The following is a 16,697-nucleotide window of genomic DNA, read 5'->3' on the forward strand; positions in this document are numbered from 1 at the left end:
TCCGGTTGTAATCAGACCTCAATTCACCAACACCTGGTGCAAGGTGAGACATTGGGGGGAGCACAAGCGGTGAAGGTGTTGTGTGTGCATGGGGATGTTCACCATTACCTGCTAGTGTCTGTCCATATTCTATTCCGAGGCCAAACGCATAGAATAAAGGCGGCGGTTAATCCTTGTCTTACCCACTCATTGATTTTGGGAACTGATTGGCCGGGATTTAAAGAATTAATGGAGTATTTAACACGTAGTGGGTCCTGCCTTAGTAGGTCATGGGAAGATCCCGGTGTGGCATTGGCTGGAGAAGCTGTCGCAGAGCCGTCCACGTCGATACCGCGTCAGAGTGAAGAGCAGCCCGCTCCTCCTCCCTCTCTCGGGGAGTCCCTTATGGATTTCCCGTTAGAGCAGTCACGGGACGAGACTCTGTGGCATGCGTTTGACCAAGTGAGAGTAATCAATGGTCAAACTCTTCAGCCAAGCGCGGCACCGAACTTCCCCTATTTTGCCATTATTAGAGATAGATTGTCCCGAGTGATGCAGGACACTCAAACTAAGGAACAAGTAACCCAGTTGTTAACCCCAAAGAGCCGTAGGGAACTCGTATTCCATGCGGCTCACTTTAATCCCATGGCTGGACACTTGGGGCAAGACAAAACACTAGCCCGAATAATGGCCCGGTTCTATTGGCCAGGGATTCACAGGGATGTCTGTCGGTGGTGTGCGGCGTGCCGTGAATGCCAATTAGTCAATCCTGTGGCCACTCCAAAAGTGCCATTGCGCCCTCTTCCTCTAATTGAGACCCCATTTGAGCGATTTGGGATGGATCTCGTCGGGCCATTAGATTGGTCAGCACGGGGATATCGCTTTATTTTAGTTCTAGTGGACTATGCAGCGCGATATCCGGAAGCAGTGCCTCTCTGCAATATCTCAGCACGCAGTATTGCAGGGGCACTCTTCCACTTTATCTCCCGGGTCGGGATTCCGAAAGAAATCCTGACAGACCAAGGCACCTCGTTTATGTCATGCACATTGCGCGAACTGTATGGGTTACTGGGGATTAAGTCTATCCACACCAGTGTCTATCACCCACAAACGGATGGATTAGTAGAGCGATTTAACCAGACACTCAAAAACATAATCCAGAATTTGTAAGGGAAGATGCGCATAATTGGGATAAGTGGCTTGAGCCCCTGTTATTCGCAGTACGAGAGGTCCCACAAGCCTCCACAGGGTTTTCTCCCTTTGAATTATTATATGGGCGTAAGCCGCATGGCGTTCTGGATGTGCTGCGGAAAAATTGGGAGGAGGGACCTTCACCGAGTACAAATGAAATCCAGTATGTTCTTGACCTGCGCGCAAAACTCCACACCCTCACGCACCTAACCCAGGAGAATTTACGGCAGGCACAAGAACGTCAAAGCCGGCTGTATGACAGGGGCACGCACCTGAGAGAATTCACGCCGGGAGACAAAGTACTCATATTATTGCTCACGTCGAGTTCTAAATTAGTCACCAAGTGGCAAGGGCCCTTCGAGGTCACACGGCGAGTCGGGGACGTCGACTATGAGGTGAAGCGAACGGATAGGGGTGGGGTGCTGCAAGTCTACCACCTCAACCTTTTAAAATGCTGGAATGAGGGGGTCCCCATGGCGTTGGCGTTGGTAGTCCCAGAGAAGGCGGAGCTGGGGCCAGAGGTAAAAAAGATAACATCCCAGACCACTCCGGTCCCTTGTGGAGACCACCTCTCGCCGACCCAACTCACAGAGGTAGCCAAGTTGCAGAAGGAATTTTCCGACGTGTTCTCGCCCCTTCCGGGTTGTACCCACCTCATAGAACACCACATCGAAATGCTCCTGGGGGTGGTAGTGCGTAGCCGCCCTTACCGCTTGGCCAAACACAAGAAAAAGGTGGTTCGGGATGAACTCAAGGCCATGCTCGAAATGGGCATAATCGAAGAGTCCCACAGTGACTGGAGCAGCCCAGTGGTCCTGGTTCCCAAGACCGATGGGTCGGTCCGGTTCTGTGTGGACTATAGAAAGGTCAATGTGGTGTCTAAATTTGACGCGTACCCAATGCCTCGCATTGATGAGTTGCTTGATCGGTTAGGCGCTGCTTGCTTTTATTCGACACTGGATCTAACCAAGGGATATTGGCAGATCCCCTTGACTCCTCTATCCCGAGAGAAAACGGCCTTTTTCACACCGTTTAGTTTACACCAATTTGTCACACTCCCTTTTGGTTTTTTTGGGTCGCCCGCTATGTTCCAGCGGCTTATGGACAGGGTCCTCCGCCCTCATGCTGCCTACGCGGCCGCCTATCTAGATGACATAATAATCTACAGTCATGATTGGCCATGGCACTTGGAACACCTGAGGGCTGTTCTAAAGTCGCTGAGGCGAGCGGGCCTCACAGCTAACCCGAAAAAGTGTGCGATTGGGCGGGTGGAAGTACTGTATCTGGGGTTCCACTTGGGTCATGGGCAGGTGCGTCCCCAAATTAACAAGACTGCAGCGATTGTGGCCTGCCCGAGGCCCAAGACCAAAAAGGAGGTGAGGCGGTTCTTGGGGCTGGCTGGCTATTATCGTAGGTTTCTACCTAACTATTCGGACGTCACCAGCCCGCTAACCGACCTCACTAAAAAGGGGGCTCCAGATCCGGTCCAGTGGACGGAGCAATGCCAACAGGCCTTCTCTGAGGTAAAAGCTGCACTTTGTGGGGGGCCACTTTTACACTCCCCTGACTTCTCTCTCCCCTTTATTTTGCAGATTGATGCATCGGACAGGGGGCTGGGGGCCGTTTTGTCCCAGGAGGGTGAGGAGCGCCCGGTGCTGTACATCAGCCGAAAGCTGTCGATGCGCAAAAGCAAGTACAGCACAATTGAAAAGGAGTGTCTCGCCATTAAGTGGGCGGTCCTCACCCTCCGATACTACCTGCTGGGGCACCCTTTCACTCTCTGTTCGGACCACGTGCCCCTCCAGTGGCTCCACCGCATGAAGGATGCCAATGTGCGGATCACCCATTGGTATCTCGCTCTCCAGCCATTTAAGTTTGAGGTGATCCACAGGCCGGGGGCACAGATAGTGGTGGCAGACTTCCTGTCCCATCGGGGGGGGGGGGGGGGGGAGTCAGCTTCAGGCCGGATGGCTCCCCGGCCTGAGTCGGGCGGTGGGGGTATGCGGCAGCGGGGGCGTGGCCAAGCAGCAGTCTGTGAATGGAGGGCGGGGGCGGGGAAGGTAAGTGGCTAAGTCATTACACCTGGTGTCAATTAGTGTGTGTGTGTGTGTGTTTGTTTGTTTGTTTGTTTGTTGCAGGGATGGAGTATAAAGGGAGGGGGAGAAGAGAGAAGAATCTCTCCCCTGAGCAGAACACGTGTGTGTTGCGTGTGTGACGGAGAAAAGCTGAAAAGCTAAGGAAAACAGAAAAATAAAGTGTCTGTGTGAATACTTACTCTCGCCTGCCATGCTTCTGTGCCCCACCCACATCAGGGATTACTACAGTACTGTTTAAGCTCAGGGTGTGCTAACAGTGTGGTATACATGTGTCAACTCTGCAGCAGTTACCTGAAGAGGAGTCATTAATTAGATTAAAAATATGTATGGACTGAGCTATTAAATACTACAAGATAGCTTGATCCTTTTTTTTTCCTGAACTAGAAAAAAAAATGTGTACCATGTTTATGGATAATACAGAGTAGACGAAGGTTTAGATGGTTTAAATTATACATTGTCATATTTACATATTGTATCATATTTATTAACTATAAAATAACTATCCTAACCTAATGAGAATGCATGGAATGGGGACATGATCAATTTGATGACTATTGCAAAGCTACCTATGTTGGGTTATGTACAGTGGTGCTTGAAAGTTTGTGAACCCTTTAAAATTTTCTATATTTCTTCATAAACATGACCTAAAACATCATCAGATTTTCACACAAGTCCAAAAAGTAGATAAAGAAAACCCAGTTAAACAAATGAGACAAAAATATTATACTTGGTCATTTATTTATTGAGGAAAATGATCCAATATTACATATCTGTGAGTGGCAAAAGGATGTGAACCTTTGCTTTCAGTATCTGGTGTGATCCCCTTGTGCAGCAATAACTGCAACTAAACGTTTCCGGTAACTGTTGATCAGTCCTGCACACCGGCTTGGAGGAATTTTAGCCCAATCCTCTGTACAGAACAGCTTCAACTCTGGGATGTTGGTGGGTTTCCTCACATGAACTGCTCGCTTCAGGTCCTTCCACAACATTTCGATTGGATTAAGGTCAGGACTTTGACTTGGCCATTCCAAAACATTCACTTTATTCTTCTTTAACCATTCTTTGGTAGAACAACTTATGTGCTTAGGGTCGTTGTCTTGCTGCATGACCCACCTTCTCTTAAGATTCAATTCATGGACAGATGTCCTGACATTTTCCTTTAGAATTCGCTGATATAATTCAGAATTCATTGTTCCATCAATGATGGCAAGCCATCCTGGCCCAGATACAGCAAAACAGGCCCAAACCATGATACTGCCACAACCATGTTTCACAGATGGGATAAGGTTCTGATGCTGGAATGCAGTGTTTTCCTTTCTCCAAACATAACGCTTCTCATTTAAACCAAAAAGTTCTATTTTGGTCTCATCCGTCCACAAAACATTTTTCCAATAGCCTTCTGGCTTGTCCATGTGATCTTTATCAAACTGCAGATGAGCAGCAATGTTCTTTTTGGAGAGCAGTGGCTTTCTCCTTGCAACCCTGCCATGCACACCATTGTTGTTCAGTGTTCTCCTGATGGTGGACTCATGAACATTAACATTAGCCAATGTGAGAGAGGCCTTCAGTTGCTTAGAAGTTACCCTGGGGTCCTTTGTGACCTTGCCAACTATTACACGCCTTGCTTTTGGAGTGATCTTTGTTGGTCAACCACTCCTGGGGAGGGTAATAATGGTCTTGAATTTCCTCCATTTGTACACAATCTGTCTGACTGTGGATTGGTGGAGTCCAAACTCTTTAGAGATGGTTTTGTAACCTTTTCCAGCCTGATGAGCATCAACAAGGCTTTTTCTGAGGTCCTCAGAAATCTCCTTTGTTCGTGCCATGATACAGTTCCACAAACATGTGTTGTGAAGATCACACTTTGATAGATCCCTGTTCTTTAAATAAAACAGGGTGCCCACTCACACCTGATTGTCATCCCATTGACTCAAAACACCTGACTCTAATTTCACCTTCAAATTAACTGCTAATCCTAGAGGTTCACATACTTTTGCCACTCACAGATATGTAATATTGGATCATTTTCCTCAATAAATAAATGACCAAGTATAATATTTTTGTCTCATTTGTTTAACTAGGCTCTCTTTATCTACTTTTAGGACTTGTGTGAAAATCTGATGATGTTTTAGGTCATATTTATGCAGAAATATAGAACATTCTAAAGGGTTCACAAACTTTCAAGCACCACTGTATAAGACTGGGTAACGTAGGTGAAAATATAGGCTACAGTTGGCAATATATTTATGAAACAATATACCATGTTCGTTTCAGGGGAAGTGCAAAGTATAAGGAATTGGGCAAGTCCACTCTGTGTAGTCCGCTCTTTAGCTGCTCGGACATGGATAGCACCTGCAGCATGCTGCTTGAGGTCACACAGGGGTGCATCTGCAACTGAAAAAGCTCGATGGCAAACTGTACAGTTTGCCTTGTTTTCATTGCCAGGGACAGAGCTGACCCACTGGTATTCTGTCTCCCATTCAGCCCTATATCTTGATAGCCTCTTATGCTTCACAGGCGGTCTTGTAGACATAATTTTAAAACAACAACTGAGGTGCTACTGCTCTGTTTAACTGTACAAGGCAACTGCTGACGCTGACCTCACGTGATGTGCAATTTCATTTCACACAGCACAAAGAGCTTTTCGGTCAGGAGCTCAGCACTGAAATTAAACACCTTCACTTCACTTGTAGGTTTGAGTTTACTTGATAGTATGTTATTTTCAGCACTCTGAAGACCCTGTGAAACTATGTGTCCAAAATATGAGACAAATTGCATCCTATATTGATTTAATACAGGATGCAGTATTTTATGTTAAAATATGGGACGATCCCATATTATATGGGACAGGTGGCAACCCTAATGCTGAGATGCTTTTCTGCTCACCATGGTTGTAAACAGTTGCTATGAGTTACTATATCCTTCTTAGGAGCTCGAACCAATCTGGCCATTTTCCTCTGACCTCTCTTATCAACAAGGCATTTCCACCCACAGAACTGTCACTCACTCAATGTTTTTTGTTTCTCACATCATTCTGTGTAAACTCTAGAGACTGTTGTGTGTGGAAAACCCCAGGAGATCAGCAGTTTCTGAAATACTCATTTCCATCTGGCACCAACACCCATTCCACAGTGAAAGTCACAGAGATCACAATTTTTCCCATTCTGATGTTTGAAGTGAACATTAACTCAAGCTCTTGATTTGTATCTGTATGATTTTAGGCATTGTGCTGCTGTCAAGAGATTGACTGATTAGATAACTGCATAAAACAACAGGTGGATGGGTGTTCCTGATAAAGTAGCCGATGAGTGTATAAAGGTTCAAGGAGAGTTTGGATGAGACAATGGTGAATATGGAGTGTGTAGACCTCTACACCATTTTATTTTTATATAAAAGGCTAAAAATATGTGTATCATAGTAACTTAAATGCTGGTGTAGGCTACTTTGCATCAGCTAGCAGTTTGTCAGTAGTTGGAGCTGATGTGATTCGTGCTTAATCAGTAGTCAGGTAGTAGTTCTCCAGGATTGTTTAGGTCATAATGAACTACAAAACCATTGTCCATTATCCATTAGTAGTTAATAGGAGTTAGTATAGGTCCACTCATCCATTCCTGCTTAAGGCCAATTTATGCTGACAACCCAGTCCTCGCAGATGGCGTCGCAGATGGCGTCTGTGAAGCCCCCCCTTCGCAGACGATCTGTGCGCACCTCCCCAAAATTGTGACCACCGCAGAAGCCTCGCAGACAGCGTCGCAGACAAGAGGGCTCTGATTGGTCCACTCTACATCCGCTGTACACGCACTTCCGCTTCCCTACTTTCCCAGTTTGGTTTGTTTTCACTACCGCCATTTTTAAAAACACGAGCGAAGATGGAGCAGCACGAAGAGCGGTTGATCGAGGAAGTGAGGAAGTATGTGCATCTATACGACTCCAGTTCTAGTCATTATAAGTAACCGGAGGATAAACACTCCACTAACCACACCCACCAACTACTCCTAGCGATTTCGCGACTTCGCGCCCCTTTGTGTTGTGGCGGTGAATAACATCGCGCACGCCTATTACTCCCCGCTCAACGATAAATTACAACTGTCTGCGAAAAGCTCTCTGCGAAAGCCTTGTTGCAAGAGCATGCAGAGGCCTTTAGTCCCTGCATAGTTACCTGTATGTTATTGCATGGTATTGTAAATTGTTACCATTTTACGCACAAAGCCTGTGGGTGTTACACTTCCAGATGTAACACACGGGCCCGGCGCGATGGGCGGGCCTTTGGGGGCCGGGACCGCCCTGTCATAGGCTAGGGCCAACAGCTTAACACAATATTTAAAATAAATAAATAAATAAATCGCAGGCTACTACAATTAAACGCTTTTCTTTTCTTTTTTTTTAAAAAGGGCATAATATTAAAGAAAAAAGTCCTTAATTTAAAATGTGTATACATGACACACTGTTTTCTTAACATTTCGGCCTGCGCCGATCTCGTCAGCCCTGCGCTGTCATGCACTTGGCATTTGATTTGCAAACTAAGCACTGGAGGTAAGAAACTGGTTTTGACATTTCAGTTAACCTACAAAACACAACTGTATTAAAGATTAATGTTGTCATGCTTCACAAAACTATATTTGAGACATAAAACTTTTAATGCGCATGGCTTCACTTAGAAGGGATTCAGTTACTGCAGTTAGGCTTTGTGCAGGGAGGATGAGTGTGATGTAATCTTCTGTTGCGCACTCTTAATTGTAAATATCAATCTTAATTTGCTGTCAACATTGATCACAATCATCCGTTTGCGCATTCAGTGTTGGGTATTCGGAACGAGTTTACAACATGACTCGTGAGCAAACGGAATACTGCCAAGATTCCGTATGAAACGGAATATTCCCTGCAAATGCGCTCAGTGACGGACAATATATAGCAGTGGAAGAGGGTGTCTGAAGAGCTCAAAATACACCATTTTAGAGTGTTTTTTTTTTTCAAAAATTTCTTCAGGGGGAGCATGCCCCTGGACCCCCCTAGTAAAATTGGGTTCGCCGATGCGTGCCCACCCCCAGCCAGTGCAATGCCCGGCTACTAGACCGCTTCTGCCGCCGGGTCTGGTAACACAGATAAATTTAGCCAGCTGAAACTGAGGCAAAATGACAACTTCCCTTTGGTTAAGGTAAAACTGATAATTACCTGGACTTGGTATTCAGCTCAGACTTTTCAAGCATCAATCAATATGTTCTGAGATATAAACAGAGAGAGTAAAAGGAGGGATAGTACCTGAGGGGACAGTGTGCCGACACGTTGGGTAATAGGTTCATTCAAAACCACTTCCAGCTTGCAGACATCTTTCTCTCTGGGTATGTGGAATTGCAGATCTCCTTCCTGCAAGAAAGCTGACTGGCCTCTCTTCACGCGCAGGCCGTGGTTGGTTTTCACCAGGGTACACATGCAAAAGTGCCAAAGTCCCAGCAAGAGGAGAAACCAAAACGGCCACATACAAGTCCTTTTTTGAAAATCCATTGTTGGTTTGTAAATTCAAAGTTCCTCATATATATATATATTTTTTTTCAGTTGGATGGAATGCCTTTTGGTTGTTATGATGCTTGATTTCCAATTGGATGATTTATATCCATCTTCTCTTAAGACATTTTCAGTGTATTATCACATGTTCAGGAAAGATCTGTAAGCAAAAAAGTAAAAATACTTATGCATGAAGTATATTTTGCTGTTTTTTTTGCTTATTATAGAAATGTTAAAGTTAACATTTTGACATTAAGCAAGAATATACACATAGATTCATCATACGGAAAATGGAAAAAGCTGATGGATTTTATTTTTAAATACATTTGAATGAACCAGTGAAAAACAATGGCTTCAAGATGTAATGCAATGGACGCTACAAACATTTCCGCCTGGCTCTGAGAAATATTTCATTGGCACTTCTCCTTGACATGTTGGTGGAGAGACAGGAAAATACAGCCCAGTCTCAGTGAGGTGAGATATCAACTTGAAAGATGACCTTTGACCTGAAGTCTTAGACTAGCAGTTATGGGAGAGTGGCCTGGCTAATGTGTCAAAAGCTAAATAGGTTAATTTCTCCAGCTACGGTTAATTTCCAAAACCTCAAAGCTATGATAAATGGCTTCCCCTTTGCTGTTGCACGTACAGTGGTGCTTGAAAGTTTGTAAACCCTTTAGAATTTTCTATATTTCTGCATAAATATGACCTAAAACATCATCAGATTTTCACACAAGTCCTAAAAGTAGATGCAGAGAACCCAGTTAAACAAATGAGACAAAAATATTATACTTGGTCATTTATTTATTGAGGAAAATGATCCAATATTACATATCTGTGAGTGGCAAAAGTATGTGAACCTTTGCTTTCAGTATCTGGTCTGACCCCCTTGTGCAGCAATAACTGCAACTAAACATTTCTGGTAACTGTTGATCAGCCCTGCACACCGGCTTGGAGGAATTTTAGCCCATTCCTCTGTACAGAACAGCTTCAACTCCGGGAAGTTGGTCACATGAACTGCTCACTTCAGGTCCTTCCACAACATTTCGATTGGATTAAGGTCAGGACTTTGACTTGGCCATTCCAAAACATTAACTTTATTCTTCTTTAACCATTCTTTGGTAGAACAACTTGTGTGCTTAGGGTCATTGTCTTGCTGCATGACCCACCTTCTCTTGAGATTCAGTTCATGGACAGATGTCCTAACATTTGCCTTTAGAATTCGCTGGTATAATTCAGAATTCATTGTTCCATCAATGATGGCAAGCCGTCCTGGCCCAGATTCAGCAAAACAGGCCCAAACCATGATACTACCACCACCATGTTTAACAGATAGGATAAGGTTCTTATGCTGGAATGCAGTGTTTTCTTTTCTCCAAACATAACGCTTCTCATTTAAAGCAAAAAGTTCTATTTTGGTCTCATCCATCCACAAAACATTTTTCCAGTAGCCTTCTGGCTTGTCCACATGATCTTTAGCAAACTGCAGATGAGCAGCAATGTTCTTTTTGGAGAGCAGTGGCTTTCTCCTTGCAACCCTGCCATGCACACCATTGTTGTTCAGTGTTCTCCTGATGGTGGACTCATGAACATTAGCCAATGTGAGAGAGGCCTTCAGTTGCTTAGAAGTTACCTGGGGGTCCTTTGTGACCTCACAGACTATTAAACACCTTGCTCTTGGAGTGATCTTTGTTGGTCAACCACTCCTGGGGAGGGTAATAATGGTCTTGAATTTCCTCCATTTGTACACAATCTGTCTGACTGTGGATTGGTGGTGTCCAAAGTCTTTAGAGATGGTTTTGTAACCTTTTCCAGCCTGATGAGCATCAACAATGCTTTTTCTGAGGTCCTCAGAAATTTCCCTTGTTCGTGCTATGATACACTTCCACAAATATGTGTTGTGAAGATCAGACTTTGATAGATCCCTGTTCTTTAAATAAAACAGGGTGCCCACTCACACCTGATTGTCATCCCATTGATTGAAAACACCTGACTCTAATTTCACCTTCAAATGAACTACTAATCCTAGAGGTTCACATACTTTTGCCACTCACAGATATGTAATATTGGATCATTTTCCTCAATAAATAAATGACTGAGTATAATATTTTTGTCTCATTAGTTTAACTGGGTTCTCTTTATCTATTTTTAGGACTTGTGTGAAAATCTGATGATATTTTAGGTCATATTTATGCAGGAATATAGAAAATTCTAAAGGGTTCACAAACTTTCAAGCACCACTGTATATGGCTTAACTAATGGCCCTTTTCCACTACCCTTTTTCAGCTCACTTCAGCTCACTTCAGCCCAACACGGCTCGCGTTTCGACTACCTCAAAACAGCACGACTCAGCTCGCTTCAGCCCTGCTTAGCACCCAAAACTCGCACCGTTTTGGAGTGGGGCTGAAGCGAGCCAAGCCGTGCCGAGTGAGGCTGGGGGCGTGAGCAGACACTCCCCTGTGCACTGATTGGTGAGGAGGAGTGTCCTCACATGCCCACACATGCCCCGCGAGCACGCTGGGATCTGTAAACACCGCAAACCCGGAAGAAGAAGAATTACGAGAATTTCTGAAGCCTTATGCGCCTCGCCTCATCTATACGCTCTTGCCAGTATCTGTTGGCGTTGTCGGTGACAACAAGCCACAGAACCAAGACCAGCAACACTAACGACTCCATGTCCTCCATGTTTATTGTTTACTATCCGGGTCGTGAGACTACCGCTTAAAAGATCACTGATGTCACTGTTTGCACCGCTTAACGACATCATGTGACATCCACCCACTTTCACTAACTCCACCCAATGTGTCCACCCACTTCCAGCCAGCACGGTTCAGCGCGGTTGTAGTCAAAATGCAACTCTAACAGCCCTGCTCAGCCCGACTCAGCTCGACTCAGCACGGCACGGCTCAGCCCGACTCAGCCGCGTTTGTAGTGGAAAAGCGGCATAAGCTATTCTTGTCTTGGGTGCTGTTACATGACAGAACTTGAGCTTTAAAAAATGTGACTGTTAGTTCAGCAGTGTACAAGTCTAGATATTGTAGGCAATACAGTGCTCAGCATAAATGAGTGCACCCCCTTTGAAAAGTAACATTTTAAACAATATCTCAATGAACACAAACAATTTCCAAAATGTTGACAAGAAAAAGTTTAATATAACATCTGTTTAACTTATAACGTGAAAGTACGGTTAATAATATAACTTAGATTATACATTTTTTCAATTTTACTCAAATTAGGGTGGTGCAAAAATGAGTACACCCCACAACAAAAACTACTACATCTAGTACTTTGTATGCCTGCATGATTTTTAATAACAGCACCAAGTCTTCTAGGCATGGAATGAACAAGTTGGCAACATTCTGCAACATCAATCTTTTTCCATTCTTCAACAATGACCTCTTTTAGTGACTGGATGCTGGATGGAGAGTGATGCTCAACTTGTCTCTTCAGAATTCCCCAAAGAAAATAATTTCTTTACACCACAAAGGTGAAGGCTACAAGATGATCAGCAAAGCTTTACTTATCAGTCAGAATACTGTTGCAAAAGTGGTACAAAAATGTAAGAAAGCTGGAACTGCAACCATCTCACAGAGACGTCCACGTCGTCCACGGAAGTTAACACCTCGACAGGAGCGTCTTCTGATGAGAAGGGTTGAAGAAAATCGGCACGCAAGTTCACTGCAGTTATCTAAAGAAGTAGAAAGCCAAACTGGGGTGACTATTTCCCATGACACAATACGGCGTACACTGCAGAGGAATGGCATGCATGGATGCTGTCCACGAAAGAAGCCTCTCCTAAAGCCCAGGCACAAAAAAGCCCACCTAGAGTTTGCCAGGGCCCATGCTGACAAAGATGAAGACTACTGGGACTCTATACTCTGGAGTGATGAGACCAAGATAAATGTTTTTGGAACTGATGGCTTCAAAACTGTATGGCGTCGCAAAGGTGAGGAATACAAAGAAAAATGCATGGTGCTTACAGTGAAACATGGTGGTGGCAGTGTCCTTATGTGGGGCTGCATGAGTGCTGCTGGTGTCGGGGAGCTGCATTTCATTGATGGCATCATGAATTCACAGATGTATTGCTCTATACTGAAAGAGAAGATGCTACCATCACTCCGTGCCCTTGGTCGTCGTGCACTTTTCCAACATGACTAAACACACATCTAAGGCCACTGTTAGATTTCTGAAGAACAGGGTGAAAGTAATTCAGTGGCTAAGTATGTCTCCTGATCTGAACCCAATCAAACACCTATGGGGAATTCTGAAGAGACAAGTTGAGCATCACTCTCCATCCAGCATCCAGTCACTAAAAGAGGTCATTGTTGAAGAATGGAAAAAGATCGATGTTGCAAAATGTCTCCAACTTATTCATTCCATGCCTAGAAGACTTGGTGCTGTCATTAAAAATCATGGAGGCCATACAAAGTACTAGATGTAGTAGTTTTTGTTGTGGGGTGTACTCATTTTTGCACCACTCTAATTTGAGTAAAACTGAAAAATGTGTAATCTAAGTTATATTATTAACCTTACTTTCCTGTTATAAGTTAAACAGATGTTATATTAAACTTTGTCTTGTCAACATTTTGGAAATTGTTTGTGTTCATTGAGATATTGCTTAAAATGTTACTTTTCAAAGGGGGTGTACTCATTTACGCTGAGCACTGTATTTGTAAAGCTGAAATCAATGTCAGAGTTCCGTGACTATAATAATCAGTGTGAAAGCACTTAAATGCTTTGGAGACATAACAGATCGCTATCAGCTTTGCCTGGTATCATGTGGCAATGATTTTGTGACGCGCTTGATACCATCACTGGTCTCTTAAACACTCCGGTTGTATGATACAGCTGCTATCACATACATCTACTCTAAACAAGTTATCAATTTAGTCTTGATAAAGTTTTAGTTTATTTAAAACCACAGTAATATAGTAAAATATTATTCCACTGAGATGAAACACAAGACATTTATCAACAAACTTTAGAGGTTGTACAGGTTGTAGTTATGACTAAATGTGACGCATTTGCAAAATTTTTGGCCTTTCTTGAGTGCTGTCCAGGACAACAGTATGTTGTGAATAATTGTGTAGGACGTAATGTGTGTAATAAATTTGGTATATATTGCTTTATTTCCAGTACGCGTGCCACTGTCCATCTGTTATGAATGCCATAACACTGAATGTTGATTATGAATTTTGCCTTAACAGAAACATGCGTGATATTAAACAGACATTCCCCCAAGCCCAACCTCTTCTTAAATTCACTTCTAGTCTTTCTCTTGGAATGACATCATACTTTTCACTGAGTGCAGATGTTAACACCTGGCTGTTCACACACATGGTACACATTTAAAGTCTCCCAATCAAGTATCGTCAAGGAAAAAATATCCCATTATCTTTTAAAAAATCTATTTCATTTTTTAGAATGTAGTATTTTTTGTTTGCTTGCAGACCTTGAATAGTGTATTTATGTGACTATATGAGAAGAACATATATCCTCCTTAACTCTTCAACAGCATATTCTATAGGCTTTCTAACCTTAGTGCCTATGTAGGAGAAAGCTCAAACTTCTTCTGACAACTTCTTTTGTATTCCAAGCACTGATCATAGATTTCTACCTGTCCTAAAATACCATAGAGTGCCCAGATGACTACAAGATCAAGATCCAAACATGATATTTTATTGCTGCTTTTCAAACTATAATGACCAAAGACAGGGATCCTCTGTAACCCGTGTTCCCTCAGTGCCAAGGCTTATTACAGTTGATGGAAAGCAGCGTGACTGGACCAAAAAACTATCATGAAGCTGGAATGGCTGGAGTCCAAAGAAGAACAGCATTCCCTGGAGACCAGCAACTTTGAGTCACTCATCACCTTAGTTTGAGATAATACAGGGAGATAGGATAAAATGCCGACAATGTGGTTCAAACCAGAATCCTTGGTTTAGGGTCTCAAATAGAAAAGTCTGGGGTTTGGGTTTTGGTCAAATAGGTGGTGTTAATGGAGATCACAAAGCAAAGGTGCCTAGTAAACCTTGTCAGAGCCGAAAGGTGGGTTAGAGGTAAATTTCTGGTTGCACTTGTGGAAATTGTGAACATCAGTTTTAATCCTTGTCTTTCCTTTTCACTAATGCAAAACCAGTAAAAGTTGTTTCCAGTTTTAACTTGTTTCAGGTTAAAATGATATTATTCAGACTCCGCAGTGAGAAATTTAATCAATGCGTGACTGAACCTAGGAAAATAAATTAATAACTCAGTGGTACATGCATTCCATGTGATTGAGGATTATTGTAGAAAACTAATTTGCAATCCAGAAAAAGCAAAAAAAGATTTTGGTAAAAGAACAAAGCCTAAAGCCACCAATAAACATTAGGCCAATTCCAATATGATAAGCAGTGAAGCCAATTTATGGAGACCTAATGTAAGTTAAGCCTCTACAGCACTGCAGGCCAGGATGCCTATAACAGACAGAGGATTAAGTGTGAGGTCTGTGGGTTATTCACCAAAAAAGGGCCAAATTCCTTGCTGTGCTTGAGGTAGATTAGAAGTGGGACCTTTCCCATATTTAAAGTCCTCTCTGACAACATTGGGCTTACCCTTAATCAATAAAGATAACTAGAATAAAGATCACTCCCTGTGCCTGCCAAAAAAAACCAACAACAACCACAGGCCATTGGTGTCAAAGGTTCCCCAAAAGCAAAATCTGTGTGGATAATGCTCTGATTTATAAGGTAACATAACATACTTCCATCTGAAAAGAAGCAACTGGCATTATAATGAATGATGATTATTTATGATGAGTATTTATTGAGGCGGCACGGTGGTGTAGTGGTTAGCGCTGTCGCCTCACAGCAAGAAGGTCCGGGTTCGAGCCCCGTGGCCGGTGAGGGCCTTTCTGTGCGGAGTTTGCATGTTCTCCCTGTGTCCGCGTGGGTTTCCTCCGGGTGCTCCGGTTTCCCCCACAGTCCAAAGACATGCAGGTTAGGTTAACTGGTGACTCTAAATTGACCGTAGGTGTGAATGGGAGTGTGAATGGTTGTCTGTGTCTATGTGTCAGCCCTGTGATGACCTGGTGACTTGTCCAGGGTGTACCCCGCCTTTCGCCCGTAGTCAGCTGGGATGGGCTCCAGCTTGCCTGCGACCCTGTAGAACAGGATAAAGTGGCTAGAGATAATGAGATGAGATGAGATGAGTATTTATTGAGTAACTGATATAATTTGTGCAGATAATAACAGAAGTCTCATCATCCAAAATGAGCAGAAAAAAAAAATGTCCCAAGTCCAGATGTGCTGCACAATAGAAAACACAATCCCTCTTACCACTACATTCCCAACACTTTACCTGATCGCACAACAAGATCTCACAGTTCCCAAACCACAAACATTGTTCTTCAGGGCAAGATTCAACATGTGAAGACATCGTCTATGATTATACCATTCACCTTGTTCAGGGTGATCTTGCTAAGGTTTGGACCAAGTTCAACAATCCACCTTTGAAAGGACTCCATGAGCTCAATATATGTGGTCTGAATAGATCAGCTTACTTGGAAATCCATTCATGAGTTCAAAACTGTGTCTATTACTTCATAAAAAGCTTGAAAACAGACTTAATATTTAAATCAAGGATAATTAGGTTATATGGTAAAAACTGTAAATAACAATTGTACTTGACTATCCTGAAAAATAGTTAGCTGTAATAGTTAACAGCTCATGCCCTCTGTATAATTAAAGCCGGCATATTAGAATTGAGCATATATAGTGTGGAATGAAAATATCTTGCACTTATATGGGACATGTAATTCAATTGTCCTACTTGAGAACCATTCGCTACGGGTTCCCCTATGCCCAAACGTACATGCGGGTGTACAGTACAGATTAGTCATGAGATTGAGAATTTCCGAGTGAAGGGAAGCTAAAAGCAGGCGGGGTGGGTGGC

General features: G+C 43.3%; 1 protein-coding gene across 2 annotated transcripts in view; it reads right to left on the reverse strand.

The window, feature by feature from the left end:
- The window catches only part of frem1a (Fras1 related extracellular matrix 1a), a 55,452-nt gene that overhangs the window by 37,376 nt on the left and 1,379 nt on the right, over nucleotides 1-16,697 (reverse strand). For both annotated transcript variants that reach the window (XM_060935430.1, XM_060935439.1), the window contains exon 2: nucleotides 8,526-8,928. In XM_060935430.1, the coding sequence (XP_060791413.1) occupies nucleotides 8,526-8,768 (243 nt within the window). In that variant the 5' untranslated portion in view covers nucleotides 8,769-8,928. The remainder of the gene's footprint in view (nucleotides 1-8,525; nucleotides 8,929-16,697) is intronic.

The sequence above is a fragment of the Neoarius graeffei genome, chromosome 1, assembly GCF_027579695.1.
Source record: "Neoarius graeffei isolate fNeoGra1 chromosome 1, fNeoGra1.pri, whole genome shotgun sequence".
NCBI classification, from domain to species: Eukaryota; Metazoa; Chordata; class Actinopteri; order Siluriformes; family Ariidae; genus Neoarius; species Neoarius graeffei.